Source organism: Protomyctophum bolini, assembly GCF_963924005.1.
Source record: "Protomyctophum bolini genome assembly, chromosome: 3".
Taxonomy (NCBI): Eukaryota; Metazoa; Chordata; class Actinopteri; order Myctophiformes; family Myctophidae; genus Protomyctophum; species Protomyctophum bolini.
In genome coordinates, this window is record NC_137864.1 from 7605826 (window position 1) to 7621941 (window position 16116).

At 42.5% G+C, this 16116-nt stretch overlaps 1 protein-coding gene across 1 annotated transcript; it reads right to left on the reverse strand.

The window, feature by feature from the left end:
• Positions 1–246: 246 nt before the first annotated feature.
• mief2 (mitochondrial elongation factor 2) lies at positions 247–15427 on the reverse strand. Its single transcript, XM_080759830.1, has 8 exons — positions 15291–15427; positions 12051–12217; positions 7224–7389; positions 6906–7006; positions 4726–4902; positions 3835–3998; positions 3256–3402; positions 247–2142 (listed from the first exon to the last, which is right to left on the reverse strand). The coding sequence occupies exons 2-8, from the start codon at positions 12192–12194 to the stop codon at positions 1641–1643; spliced, it is 1401 nt and encodes a 466-aa protein (XP_080615956.1). The 5' UTR covers positions 12195–12217; positions 15291–15427; the 3' UTR covers positions 247–1640.
• Between the last annotated feature and the right edge of the window lie 689 nt (positions 15428–16116).

Genomic DNA, 16116 nt, shown 5'->3' on the forward strand with positions numbered 1-16116 from the left:
GTGCCCCATATATGGAGACTCGGTTGGCGGAGGGTGTGTAGAGCCCAGGATCACTTTAGATAATTGACACAGGGGTGAAAAATGGGTTACAAAATCGTGGGATATAAAATATATACCGGTATATTAAAAAAAAAGCCAGCACTAGCCGACTGAACAGTTTCCTCCCCCAGGCTATAAGAAAAAGTTACTGTTAAAACGACAAAGACACAACTATACTATAAAAATTGTCTTGTAACAAACTTGTTGGCTGGTGCGAGAACTTTATTTTGCACATTCTGTTACTTATCCCCTTCCATTTGCACATAATATGGCCTTGTGGACCTTCAATGAACTCCACGCAAAAAACATTCACCCGCTAGTAATCAATACACTATATATTCAATAATCCCACGCAAGCCATCCAAAAAGGTTCTGTTCATTTGGCGAGTCGGGTGTTCTTCTCACCACAGTCCGTAAAAAGAGACCCAGAAGCTTGTCCATGTGTGTGTGGGTGGAATTATCATTTTGCACATCCTTCAGAAAAATAAATAAAATAAAGACCGCATTTTTCAACAACTTAGGTTATATAAACCCGTCCTAGCCTCGTCCTCGTTCCCATTGGCACGTGTTTGACTTCCCTCAGTCCAGTTTGCTTATCAGGGTCACCCACCTCCAGCTGTATTATATATCCCGATATATTAATGTAAATTAAAATGCCTTTGACTCTACTTGGGTTCCTCTCCTCCAACTGGGTGTGGTAGAGTAAAGTGCACGGTGCTTGCTGCATCCTGTATAGGGTTGGGATCCTTAGTGGTTCCTCAATGTCGGATCGAGTTCCTCCGGTTCCGGATCCCAACGCTAGGGAAGGAAGGAGGAAGCAAGAAGGAGCCAAGGCCATCGAAAAGCATCGAGAAAAAAAAACAAAAAACACATTCAAGTGTCTATTAATAAGAAGAGAGTCTCTTCTGGTAGCAAATATGATTTGCAACATTAACCTCACAACTCTGTCATCAATGAAATGCCTTTTTTTTTTTAACACTTAAAAGGGGGATGAAAGTTGGAACCCTAGGCTGATTGTTTAGGATGTTGTTTTCCAGTTCAGGTTAAAAATAAAATACAGCAGGGTAAAAACATGGCAGGCTGCCTAGGATTGACCTTATAGTACCCCATGATGTAAGCAATGCAGCTGCAGCTAATCACATTAACAATGTGTGTTAGATTTAGGTGTACCTGCCATTGTGCATTGACAATACAGTTGACTGCCGTCTATGGTTGCACAAAGGTAATTGGTGCATTAATTAAATGTTCATACCTACAGTAACACTTAACTAGCCTGCCATGTTTTTTAATATGCTTAGCCTAAAAGCTGAAAAACAACAACCTACAATATAAGCAAAACCTAGGGTTTCCTTTAAGCCCTATTCAATTAAGTTGTATGACAGTGTCTCAAAAAAGGCAAAAGCAAAAACACAATCTAAAATGTCTATTTTTGCCATTGAAAGGTTTAGCTTACAATGACAACTTCCCAAAATAATGGACACCAGGTTGAAAGTGGTTAACACAAAACACCCCCTTACTTGATCTCAGGTGCGCGTGTACACGTTACTTTATGTGATATGTTGGTGTGTTTGTGTGTGTGTGTGTGTGTGCCGTGCACGTGTTCATATGAGCAGTACTTCGGGCTCCGACACGGCGCAGTAGAGCATGAAGCCTATCTGGTCCACCTGCTCTTCCGAGAGGCCGCTCAACAGATTGACGGCCGGCTTGAAGTAGCTGTGCATGGCGCCTTGCTCCAGGTAGCCGATGAGCTCCGTGACGCACTGTTGGAAGCGCGCGGCCACGGCGCCCTGGGACCAGTCGCTCTCGCCGTCGCTGAGGTGCAGGATGAGGTTGTGCAGCGGCGCGGCGGGGAGCGGGCGCAGCGCCGGGTTCAGGCGGCACACCGCCTTCAGGGTCTTGAGCACGAGCCGGCGGCGGCCGCCGTCCGCGGCGTCCAGCTGGGCCAGGCGCTGGGTCTCCCACGGGTAGAGGGACAGGTGCCACGCGTTGACCCAGGGCGAGGTGAGCTCGGGCTGGCCCGTCAGCGCCACGTCGCCCTCCCGGATCAGCGGCAGGATGGAGAGGAACAGGCGCTGCTCCTCGTCGCTCCCTTCGTCTCCGTGCCTAGAAGACGGCACAGCGTGGCTTAGGGGTAGGATTAGGGTTGGTCCCGATCGGAACGGGAGATCGGGCCGATAACGTCATTTTCAAATGGTCGGAATCGGATTGGGAGCCAAAGAACGTGAACGGGACATCCCTAGTATCAATATTATATCCATATGATGACATTAGACTGGCAGTGGATATTGTACTATTGTGATATGGCATAAACGTGTTCTATAGATATAAATATCGGATCGGGAAAAATCGGTATCGGCAGATGCTCAAAATCAAATGATCGGGAGCCAGAAAACGTGATCAGGACATCCCTAGGTAGGATCCTAGTCTTAGCAGAAATGGAAATAAGAAATAAAATGTAAAGATATTTTGAAATATATTTTCGTGGAAGTAAATGGCAGCTTCCTTACTCGGATTTCGGGAGGTGTAGTTCCAGACTCTATATAGCAGGGGTGCCCACACTTTATCTAGGACTGAGATAGTGCTTTTCATAGGTACTCCAAGACGCTTTACATGTGTGGGGGCCAGGGGAGGGAACATAAGAAAAGGACAACTTTATTTTTGACTTGAGAACTACTTTTAAAATGACCAGCTCAAGCTCGAACCTTTTTTTCCACCCATTGCTGAAAATGCTTTGAAAATGTAGGTGAGGGGGCTTTAATAATGGCGCTGGCATTTTAAGACAAGTGCACTTGGAATGGGAAATAGAGGGGGAAATGGAATTGGCGTTTTGTTTTTATAAATAAGGTTATGCTACTGATGTTTGCATGGAACACTATAGAAGCCATGAAGTCAGTGAGCTGATTGACATGCCCATCTTGATGTCAATCAATCAAGTCACCTTAATTAAATTAGCAGATGCCAATCATATTTACTTTTTTAAGGGCATGTCATGTGGTCTACCTGTGATCTACTGGTAGATCACTATCAACTTTTTGGGCACCTCTATAGCATGCGAAGATTGTTGAATAGTTCTCTGGCTACGTGAGACTAGTAGGATCCGGAACCAGAGACAATTGAGGCGATAGTAGACACCTTTATGAACACAGCTATTGGTAAGCATTTATTTTGCAGATTGCTCACACACAAGAAAAGCACATTAATAATAATAATACTTACTGTATCTCAAGCTGTGGGACTCCAGGTACGGGTCTGACCAGGCAGTCCATGGTGCTGCTGATACAAAGCCAGTTCATGGTGTCTAGAATAGCCTTGTTCATCATGTTCACCAGCGCCTCTGAAGACAGGTAACCCCCCACCAGGTGTCTGTGGCACAACACACACAACGTAGAGAAATCTCAGCGAAGCTCAACTCTGTATGTTACACAACATGTTGGATTGTTATGGATTCATCTGTTGCTAGGAGACATGCGGAAATCCTTGCATTTCAACATCCACAAGCAAATATATTGGGTGGAAACCTCATATGTCCAAACCTTTACTTTTGTTTTCAGCGTTCAAATACAAAAACCAGATCGTTGCAGTTAACAGGTAAAATCGCAAATTGGCCTGTTATAGCACAATCATGAGGCTGATTTGAACAATTTCAAGTGGCATTTCATCCTTGGCCTAGGGGCCCTAGTGGGAAAGTGCGTGCGAAAATGTATTGGCAATCGCACGCTGCATTCATTATTTGAGGCATTCTGTTCAAAACTGAGCAATCCTGCAAACTTGGGGCAGGTAAAGTATAACAAGCACCTGTCCCAGTAGCTGCATCCTCGGGGGTGGTACTCCAGGTTGACCCTGCGGACCATCCAGTGGAGGGGGTGGGTGAGGAGGGTCTCTTCCCCCGGAACCAGACGCCACAGAGACGACTCCAGCTGCAGAGGAACTAGAAGACATGCATGGTCCGCACTCACAACCTGCACACACACACACACACACACACGTTTGCAAATTGACATCACATCACAATGGCAACAAGCTCCTGGGGATTTTGGGTTCTCCCTTTGGCATGAACTGACTGACTGTACTACTTACTACCTCTAGTATTAACCGTGTTGTTCCGTATTAATCGTGTTAACAAAGTATTCAATCAATCAATGTTAGGGATTGGGAAGGATGACAGACTGAATTGTCACGTCACAGAATGGCTTTTGTGTACAAGCTACAGTTTGTTGCTCTCGGTGGAAACCTTGTGTGTCCAAAACGTAACTTTTCAGATAAAATAGCAGATCTACAAGCTCATTGTGAGCTTGTCGGTCGGCTATTTTCGCTACTTTTGCACAATGCCCAAAAAAAGAAATATGCAATGATTTGCAGATACATGCAAATAACCAGTGCCACGTAGTCGTACACAATGAAGAACTGTAGCAAAGTCCGTTAACCCATTAAGACCTGGAATGCATGTGTGTCACTTTAACTTTTAACCACTTTAACCATTATTTTATGAGGGGTCCCTGGAACAACATATGGGGCCGGCAGCTAATTCCACACATCATTTTTGGGGTCCTTGACATGAACAAGTTTGAGAACCAGTGACATAGAAACATAGGTTTATCTGAAAACTGTCATGATTTAGAAGACATTTGTGGAATCTGGTCTCTGCTAGTCTCAATGGGAAAATCAACGTGTGTGCATCAGCGCCACCTGCAGGTCATCGAGCAGAGAGCCTCCCAGACTCATCTCTCCCAGGGGCATGTCAGGGTGGCGCGTGTGGAGGAAGCCCTGGATCTCTGTGCAGATGTCCAGACCTAGACGCTGGGCCCGGCACACCTCCTCAGACCCCAGCGCTGCCCGTGTGTCATAGTACTGCTGCAGGCGCTCCTAGACGCAGACGCGCGCGCGCACACACACACACACACACACACACACACACACACACACACACACGCTTGTATTAGTGCAGGGGGGTCTTCAACAGGGCATCCGGGACACTTAGGGCAAGGGTTCAAATATTGTCACATCAGCTATTTTCACTTTTTTCTTGAAAAGTCTACCAAGTCTACCAAGATTTGCACCACGTTTCGAGCTTGCAGATCAGCTACTTTGATACTATTGTGTGACGCTGTAGTGTGATCAAGCAGGGCGTTAATTTACGAGAAAAGTCAAAGAGAAAAGTTAGAATATGGAATTGTGTTGACTAAGACTAATAGACTAAAAGACTAAGGTTTTTCAGGAGACTAAATGGTGTGTTATTCATAAGACTGAGACTAATCTACAAGCTCACAACGTGTCAATGTAGGCTAGTTGAACTATTCAAAAATGTTTTTCAAAATAGTAAAAAAAGAAATAGCAAAGAAGTTTAGGGGCTTATCATGGACGAAAATATAAGGCCAAATCTTTTCTGGAAAAATTAACATTGCATTAAGACTAAAAGACTAAGGTTTTTCAGAAGACTAAATAGGACTAAATCTAAATGGTGTGATATCCAAGGCTAAATCTAAATATTCCGAAAAGATTAACACTGTGCCCGACAGCAACGACATGTTGAGTTTATCATACACGTATGTTGCAATGATTAGTCAAGTGACAGTTTTGTTTGAACTTTCAAGAGATGTGCACATACTTCTGGATTATGTTATATATAGAACGTTGTTTTGGAACTGTCTAACAGGATAATGTAGTTTATATTTTTACAACTTTCAACATGGCGTCCCTAATTTGGGCATGTCATTAGGGGGGACGACGTTTTTGACGATTTTCCAAAACGACCCAACCATTTTCAAAAATGGATAAAACAGGCAATGTACAAGTCCACGACGCTTTGCAGTGTGGCACGTCGTGAGCTTGTAGATCGACTGTTTTAACAACCAAGTGTAAATTAGGGCTTAAGTGGTTAATGGCATTCCATAGAGGGTGCTTTAGCAAATGGAACGAACAGCTGCAGGGAAGGAACCGACGCCAATTCAGTTAACAAGTTAAAGCAGAAGAGCAATGCCGGGTGACAATTGTCACCATGCACCGTTTAGCTCTTGAAAAAGTCAGGGTTTCATTGTTATTAGGGTTACCAAAAGGTGCACAGCACAGCGGTCTATGATGTGAGGTGCCAGCCAAGGGATTAAACACTAAATAATGAAGGCGTAATAGTCGCACACTGGGAGCTTCTTCAGGTTGAAGAAGGCCCAGCTCAGTCTGTCCCAAAACGTTGGTAACGTTTGCATCGGCAGCTACGAGCGTGTGGCTATAATACTCCATTATTTAATTGTATAATAACAGAGGTTCTCAACCTTTTGTGGATCAGGGTCCGTCCACATTTCAAAAGGTTTGTCTCACGAAACCATCCGATGGCTGAGCAAGTTTAATTTATAAATCATTCAATCAATTGTGTTTCCCACTTGTATCAATTAAATGGAACTAACATAATATATATTCTAAATTCAGTGTCACAGTGAAAGCTTTTTAAGAAAATATACCATGACATTTTCTCACATATATTTAGAAAAATGGGTTTTTGCCAATGATTCGGGGGCCCACTGCGAAGCAATTAATTATTAGATAATCAGTAGAGCACCGAAGTCTGATGTAATTTACGCATTCTACCTGGGTCATGTTATTTTTTCCCCCCCGTTCAGAATTCCCATAGATAATATGTTTAATATAGCATCTGTGTTCCAAAAATAAATTAATTAATGAATAAAGAAATCACCCAAAGTTATTCTCCATTGGGAAGAAATTACTTCAATGACCCAGTCCCAGAGGATGAACGATGATGACTTCTGTACTCTCCTGTCTCTTCAAACTATTTTAAGTTTTCAGAGCACTTTAAAAACAAATGCAAATCTACAACCTTATGCAACTCTATAAACGGGGTTTAAATGAGAACATACTTGCAGGGTGAGGACACACAGCTGGATCCTCTTGGGTGTGGACTGGAGCACTGGTGGTGCATCCAGAGCGAGAGACACCTGCTGCTGTTGGCACAGATCACCTGGGACACAGATAGAAACCATAAACACAATTAACACAGGATATCATTGCTGTCGAGTGTCACACAGAAATAGTGAAAATAGCAGACTTGCAACGATTTGCATTGCACCACGTTGTAAGCTTATACATCTGCATTTTTGGGCCCCCTTGTAAGTAACTCAGACCCCCCCCAGCGGTCCTGGACCCCATTGTTCAGTGTTTGTGTGCATTTTCAGCACCTTTCTTCTGTTTGGCCGCCTTGGCCACGTGCTTCATGACCACGCCTTCTAGGCCATTCCTGATCATGGTGGGGGAGGCGGAGACTAAACTCAGCTCCTCCCAGCTCTCCACCATCTTCTGCTCCACCTTCTCGTCCTCCGCGGCACGCCCCGCTCGCTCGATCAGCTGGAGACGACACACACACACACACACACACACACACACACACACACACACACACACACACACACACACACACACACACACACACACACACACACACACACACACACACCCTGTGTTTAGGTATTATCATTCTAAAGCTTATTTTGCTGCTGTTTGCAGCCAACACGTTGAAGAAATCACAACCTGAGGCTTTGAACCCGTAATTGCTCCCGATGTGCAGATTGGTGCATTGCATGGTTTCCTCCACCATGGGTGTATGAATGTGTGTGTGGATGGGTGAATGTGATGCACAATCTATGTAAAGCGCTTTGGATAAAAATAAATCATCATTTATAATTAAGTAAGTTGCTTCTAAACTGCTATTCTATTATTATTTTTTAATAAAACAAATTATCCCACGATTGTGTAACCCATATTTCACCCCTGTGTCAATTATCTAATGTGATCCTGGGATCCTCCGCCAACCTGGGGAGAGCAACGGACTTGAACTCATGCTTCCTTCATGCATGAGTGTCAAAGTTGCTCCTTTACACCTGACAGGGGGGAGTTTCCCTGGTTGGACGTAGCGCGTGGAAGGAACACGTTATTCCAACCAGTTCCTTTCACCTCCATCAGGCCTTTCACCTCCATCCCCCTGGCTGGCCAGGGGGAGGCAGTTTAGAGACCAGGATTACTGCATATTGTTTGTGAGGGTAGAACGGGGAGAACATGCAAACTCCACACAGAAAGGCCCTTTCGCCAACCCCGCACTGATGACGCGGAGGAGAGAATAATCCGCCATCACCCACAGCGTCCCCAGCGGAACCCAGGGCCTTCTAGCTGTGAGGCGACAGCACTACCGACTGTGCCACCGTGCCCCTGCCATTCTATTATTAATTTAACCACTTCAAATAGTATTTAATCTTAATATAACTAATGACCAAAAATAACTGACAACACTGTGGGCTTGTAGATCTGCCATTTTCGGTGGGCTTCTATGGAATCTAAATGACTGAAATCAGTCACGGTGACAGAGAAATGCAATATATCACATACACACACACACACACACACACACACACACACGTGTTGGCAATTAAGACTTTCTACAACCAGGAAAAGCAGCTGTTATGAACAGCTGTTTGCATACCTCTCTAATGGAGAAGATTGGAATTACTTAAAGCATGCAAATTGAATTTACACCCACAAAGTAAGCCCGGGTAAGTGCTTAATTTCCACACGCGACACAGTGTAGTAGTAGCATAGGTGCTGCAGTCTTTCTAGGCGTTTGTGTTGTTGCTGGCTGCGTGGCAGTGCGTGCACGTGTAATGTCCGAGATTTGAACCTGTGTGTGAAATCAAACATCTGCCCCAACTCAAGGCCAATCCATTTTGGGCGGGAACCCCTTTTGGTGTTAGCATTATGTTATGCTTTAGCTATTGAAAATAGCAGATCTACAAGCTCATAGCGCGCCACCGAGTGGCGCGCTACGAGCTTGTAGGTCTGCTATTTTTGAAAAATCGAAGAACGACTGACATAGAAACATAGCTTTTTTCAGAAAACTGTCAGGATGTAGAAGACATTTTTAGAATCTGATTTCAGGTAAGAATGGGTTAAGGCTAACGAGCTTTTGGACGAGGATCAGACGGGCTTCATAATCAGCCGCCAAACTCATGACAATGTAAGGAGAACTATACACATTGTAGATCAAGCACAGAGGACTAAAACAAGCACTCTACTAGTGAGTGTTGATGCAGAGGCTGCCTATGATAGGGTCAACTGGAGCTTCCTTTACGCGGTATTGACAAGATTTGGATTCAATAAGAAAGCATTACAATGTGTAAAAACATTATACCAACAACCTACGGCTAGAATTAAAGTGAATGGGAGTTTATCTGGGAAATTCAACCTACAACGATCGACTAGGCAAGGATGCTGTCTTTCGCCTACGTTGTTCGCGTTTTTTATTGAACCCTTAGCACAAGCCGTGAGGGATAATGAAGGTATACAAGGGGTGACGGTAAACGGTAGCGAACACAAGATAGGACTTTTTGCCGATGATGTAATTGCCTTCCTCCAGAAACCAAATGACTCACTCCCCATCTTAAGCAAAGTATTAGAAGAATTTGGTCGTTTATCAGGCTACAAGATCAATATAGCCAAAACACAGATTTTGGCTTTAAACTATACTCCAAATGCAACTATAAGGGGAGCCTTCAATTTTAATTGGGAACAAAAAAGTATTAAATATTTGGGTATAAACATAACAAAAAGTTTGTCCACACTATATAAAGCCAACTACGAAAAATTAAATCAGGAGATAAAAAAAGACATTGAAAGATGGGCTACTTTGCCACTAGACCTGAACTCAAGGTTGGAGGCAATTAAAATAAATGTATTATCCAGACTGCTTTTTCTATTCCAATCCTTACCTGTAGAGGTCCCACAAGGGCAATTTATTACATGGGACAGAATGATCTCTAGGTTTGTGTGGGCAGGGCAGAGGCCAAGGGTCAGATTTCAAACACTTCAACTCCCAAAGGAAAAAGGGGGCATGAGTCTTCCCAACCTAAAAATGTACTATTATTCGGCCCAATTACGATATGTAGGATGTTGGTGTAAACCAGATTATATAGCAAAATGGAAAGATATGGAAAAGGAATTCAACAAACATCCCATTCAGAATATTATAGGAGACAAGGAAAAGTTTAAGAAAATAAAACATTGTATGGATCCAATCACACTGTTTACACTGGAGATCTGGTTTAAAATAGTAAAAAAATATAAGTTAGAAGAGGATATAAAGATTTTAAAATGGATGGCATTTGATAGTTCATTTAAACCTGCAGGGTATGATAAGGAATTTAAAATATGGAGTAATAGAGGAATGACGGCATGGTGTGTTTTGGAGAAAAATGGGGCATTGGAGAGTTTCACAGATTTGAGTGTTAAATACATGTTGGATAAACATGATTTCTTCAGGTATTTGCAACTAAGGGACTATTACACTAAGGAAGTCAAAGGGAGGCCCTCCATAGAAGTGAATGGTATTGTCCAAATCATCAAAAATATATACAAGGGGAAAAATATTCGAATTATATCAGCAATATATACAACTCTGATGAGTGGCAGTCATTCAACGGAATACATTAAAAATAAATGGGAAGCAGAACTAAACATAGAAATTACAGAAAAGGATTGGACACATATGTGGAGAATGCATCAGTCAACTACCAATTCACGGATATGGAGGGAATTCTCTTGGAAAAACCTATGCAGATTTTTTATAACACCAAAAATCAAGAGTAAACAGTTGAAGCAACAGATACAATGTTGGAGAGGTTGTGGGGATGCAAATGTAGATCACTCACATGTTTTTTGGAAATGTCCCAAAATGGATATGTTTTGGAAAATGATACATGAGCAGATACAAAAGATATTGGGATACGAGGTGCCTATGAAGTGTGATGTTTTGTATTTAGGAAACCTGATGGGGGGTCAGATACGAGGAGAGGATAGATATTTGATAAACATTTTATTGGCGGCAGCAAAGAAAGCTATCACAAGAAAATGGGGACAGATGGAACCTCCAACACAGGAACAATGGGAGGACTTGATTCAGGAGATTCATTTTATGGAGAAACTAACACACAGTCTGAGGCTACAAGAAGAAAAAATGGAGGACAAATGGTATAAATGGACAATATTTAAGGGTATAGGGGAATGAGAGACAACTGTGGATGCCTAGAAAGATGTATGTAACTTTTTAAAACGCAATGTCGATGCCTGTTGTATTTTTTTATTTTTCTGTTTTTTATTTTTTGTACGTCTGTGATGTTATATGTATTGTAAGTTGGTTTTTTCTGTCTTGTCTTGTAAAACAATAAAATTTTAAGTTAAAAAAAAAAAAAAAAAGAATGGGTTAAGGCTGGACTACTCTGCTCCACACACACGTGTGCGGCGATGTACAAATATACTTTGAACCTTCAAATACAACTCGACTGGGGGGGGGGGGAATCTGAAATTTCCACCCTGTGGTCTGGGCCCACTGTTGGGCCGCAAGCGTATCGAAGTGGCCCACCAAATTATTATTGGCACAACACTAGGACTTTGATGATTATATAACATTAATATTTAAAAAGTAATGTAAATAAATGACATGGATTTTGTTTTTTTTATCATTTCTTTAAACCTTGAAAATGTGTTTTCATAGTGATACCAATAAATAAGAACGTATTTCTAGTTGTAGTTCTGACTTTCTGAAAATGTTTTGTGCCAGAGAGACCCTCAGAAGAGAAGAATTCAAAATGTTTGTAATACTAAAGATTTTTCTAATATTTTCTAAAATAGCAGATGTACAGTACAAGCTTGTATAGTATATCTGCTGTTTTTGCATAGCAAACACTAAAAATCTAAAATGACAAGGATGCAGCTTTAACAGTTTTTAATGGGTTAAGTATTCTACATTCCACTGAGATTGCAATGCTCATTAAAATAAACTCTGAAATGATGACAATGATACAAAACATTATTTCGGTAATCTCAAATAATTGTGATTAGATTATGTAATGATAGGGACTGACAGACAGGTCTAGGCCCTTATCCAGAAAAGGTCAGGAACCACTGCACTGGAAAGGACACCGTATCCTTCCTTGACCAATGAAAAGATGGAAAAAACTCACCCTTTTGACAGCCAGCGTGGCGATGCCCAAAATTGCAGCCCCGCCCACTCCCAGGACCAATCGGGCGTTAGACAGCAGGAAGTCCACCACCATGGCGATGCCATCTTCTCCTCGCCCCCTTCTGCTGCCGTGGAAGTTGTACATCACTTCCTGTTCTTGGAGTTGGCCTTGAGGGACGGCAAAGGCGGTTCGTTTAGGAACATGCACAGCGACATGTTTCACAAACTCTACAAATGGTCTCCTACTGCAAGTGGGCACCGGCGTGTTTACTGGTGCTAGATCCTGCAAGAGTTGTGTTGCTGCCGCTGGGACAGAGAAAGTAGATTTTCTCCTGATTTGGCTCCCCTTTTTTTTTTAGGAAAAAAAAGGCCATTTTAGAATGAAAATCTTGAGAAAGTATAAACCAAACCAGTGTGGTGTAAGGCTGATTTTCTTTTTCGGTAGAAAACTGTTGAGTCTTATTCCGTAGCACAGATTAGCGATGTAGTAACGATAACCTTTTTGCCCTTCCCGATACTGATTCCAATCCCCATAACTTGCATATCGATTGATACCGAGTCCGATACCATTGTGTAATTAAAAAAAGAAATCGCACTTGTGAAGTGAACGGTGCTCTTATCATCATACATAACATCACATTCCGTGCTCAGCTAATAGGCCTATCTCACAGCCCTTTCCCCGCCCCCCTTAGTCTTAGTTACCAACTTACCATCTTGTTTTCATCATAATAATATTGGACCAGAGCAACATCCCTACCTGCTTTCTCTGCACCATTTAAGGCCGTTTCCAAATGTTAAAATGTAAAAGACCAACCAATATTATTATGAAGAAAACAACATGTTTAAAGATAGCTCTTTAAACATGTAATGTCTATGGAGTGACGTCACGTCAACACCACTAGGTCTGGAAAGGGGGCGGGGCATGGCTGTGAGATAGGCCTATTAGCTGAGCTCATTCCGTGCTCAAACAGACAAACACACATACACACAAAGCTGTGCAAAGGAGCCGCTCAAAAATATTTAGGACAGTGGTTCTCAAAGTTGGGTCGATGCCCAAGGACCCTCTGGGTTCCTTGAGGGGGTTCCAAATGAACCCTTACAAGTTTGTAACTCGGAGAATATAACTCGGAGTAGTTTTCTTTCAGAATCACTGATCTAGGAATAAATAAAAAGTTAACAAAATAATAATGACAATGTAAATGAAATCTCATCATGTGATACATTGCGTGGTATCGGAATGGCATTAACTAACATACACGTCATGGACACGGATACCAGCGTTTTGGGCCGTATCGCCAGCTTTACCGACACTGGCATCGGTACAACTCAAGCAGAGATCACTTATCCACTCTGAGATTGTCCCTTCTGTTTAGCGGATAGACAGGGTCGGGGCGCTGGGTATACGTGACCGCAACAGAAATACACTTTGTCAACTTGCCCAAAGCAGAGACTGTGCGCTGCTGTGCTTATAATATCGAGCCCTGATCACTTGGGAGCCAGAAATAGTATCACTGTTAAGTAACCACGTTGTTCCAGTCTGGAGCAGCAGCAAGGCTAGCTTTTTGGCACAAAACGGGTGAGAGGGCACAAGATCTATGGCATATACCCTTTTGTTCTGACTGGCATCCGTCTGTGAAGCTATTTATGGATGCAACATATGTACACATTGTCCTAGAATGCAGCATACGTGCCACGTTGTTGAATCTTCTGAACATTGAGGACAGCACAACAATGAACCAAATAACCAATACATGCACAGCACAGAATAAACACAGCTTGACTTTGTTAACTGGTGTTAAAACCAGACAAAGCCCAGGGAACACACAAAGCCACCTGTCATTCATTTAGCTAGAACAATGGTTCTCAAAGTGGGAGAAGATTGTGTACAGCAGCACAAAAATGTATCCATATTTTATACGAAGGCTATTTAAGGATTTTTTTATATATATATATTTTGGAAATGTTTAATCATTTTGATTTGTTTTTTTCACATGGGGGTCCGTGGCCTAATAAATATCAATTTGGAAGTCCTTGACATGAAAACGTTTGAGAACCACTGAGCTAGAAGTAGAAAATACAAGGAGATACAGCCAAGTAAAACAACACTCAAATGTAGGTCACATGATGGTTCAGTGGTTAGCACTGGTGGTCTGCATAGCCAGAGGTTACTGGGTTTAAACTTTGAACCCAATTTAGGGGCCTTTTTCTTTCTCTGTGGAGAGAGTAGCCTACATGTAGTGCAGGGGTGCCCAAAAGGTAGATCGCGATCTACCAGTAGATCACAAAGGCTGTGCAGTGTGCAGGTAGATCACATGGCATGTATGAAACATATAATTTAATAGAAAAACTATATTTTTGGGGGGCATCTGACACTTGAAATAAGGTGACTTGATTGACATCAAAAAGGGCCTGTCAGTTCAATCCCACAATGCGATACTACACAAACATCAGTAGCATTACAAAGTTATATAAAAAACTACCAATTATAATTTCCCCCTCAATTTCCTATTTCTTATGCAACGCCAGTGCCATTATTCCAAAGCCTTCCAAGGTAACTATTTTCAGCAATGTGAATTGGTGGGTATAGATCTTGTTGAGCTGGTCATTGTGAAAGTAGCTCTCAAGTCCAAAAAGAGTGGGCACCCCTGTGGATCTACTCACACAGCACAAAACATGCATGTATGTTATTAAGAGACATTGACCTTGAGCAAGGCACTTATTATAGCTGCATGGTTCCCGGGGCACTGCAGTGCTCAATGGCTGCACAGCTTGATCCTTATAGTTAGGATAGGCTACATTAAAGTATCATTAAATTAAATGGTAATACTGAACTGCTACTGAGTAAGGCCGAGGCTCTTCAGGTCTGTGTTATGAATTCAGCCAGAGAGTGGGCGGGGCAAGCTGATTGCTTGCTTTACGAGGGCATTGTCAATGAACAACAACAAAAACCCCCAAAGGCTAAGGTGACGTAGTTTCCATTTAAACATCCCCCACGTCTGGCGACGTTGATATTGGCTGGATATCACGGTATCCGATACAAACAATATTGATAAGAAGAAAGAAGGAATTTGTTTTTGTGCCTGCGTACTGTACTGGCTAACTAGCAAGTTTGCTAAGTTAACTAGCCTCAGCCAGCCAGTCAGATGTGTTGATTGTGTCCCAACCCTCACAATGTTATATTATGATCCAAGTGGATCTATTTCGAGGTGTATATATATATATATATATAGGCCTTACTTACCACTCAGTAAGGATTGGAAAGTAATACTACGACCCCCCGAAGCATTAGAATGTGTACTTCAGCCTCACACGGCATCCTGTAGCTAACAGCGGCTAACAACAAGCTAAGCTTAAGCTAACGACTGCTGCTGTCCAGCAGCTGTTGTGACTGACAGTCAGGAACCCGCCTACACCGCACAGCAGATTGGCACTCCATCCGGCCAATAGGAAGGCAGAGAGCGCACACACACGCACGCGCGCACGCACACACACACACACACACACACTGATTGATTGATTGATTGATTTATTAACAGTTTGCAGAATTACAGTACATTTCAAGTACAACTCAATACAAAAACTGTTAACAATGAGTGGACGACACCATTCAGCATTACACTTGTTTACAATAGGGCCCACCATTTTCAATTCATCAAAACATTTAGAGACGTACGAATATACACAACTATATAGTCAAAAATAAATCATCATAGGAAGTAAAAATGGAAAAGAAATGTATACAGTGAGGGGAAACAGAGGTGGGTGGGGAATTCAGATTTTACGGGGGCCAGTTTCGAATTGCAGCCGTCCGTAGGTGGCCTTTGAGAGCAGTTTTGAAGGAGTCAAGGGATTCGCATGTCTTAATGACTGTTGGTAGGGGTAGGGCCTTCCACATTTTGGTGGCATAGGAGCTAAATTAATTTAATCTCTTGTTTGTACCGAATCTGGGTTGCACATGGTTTGTTGAACTCCCTCTGGTGTTGTGGGTCGGTGTGGACTTCGTTGACATTAAGGAAGTATTTAGACAGGTACATGAGAATCTTGAGGATCAGACCCATTACAAGGTG

Excerpts from the sequence above, each read along its gene's own strand:
- mief2 (XM_080759830.1), bottom strand. The coding sequence starts at position 12,194 with ATGTACAACTTCCACGGCAGCAGAAGGGGGCGAGGAGAAGATGGCATC. Across the intron at positions 7,007-7,223 it reads GGCGGCCAAACAGAAGAAAG|GTGATCTGTGCCAACAGCAG; the intron begins GTGCTGAAAATG and ends TCTGTGTCCCAG. Across the intron at positions 2,143-3,255 it reads GTCCCACAGCTTGAGATACA|GCACGGAGACGAAGGGAGCG; the intron begins GTAAGTATTATT and ends GCCGTCTTCTAG.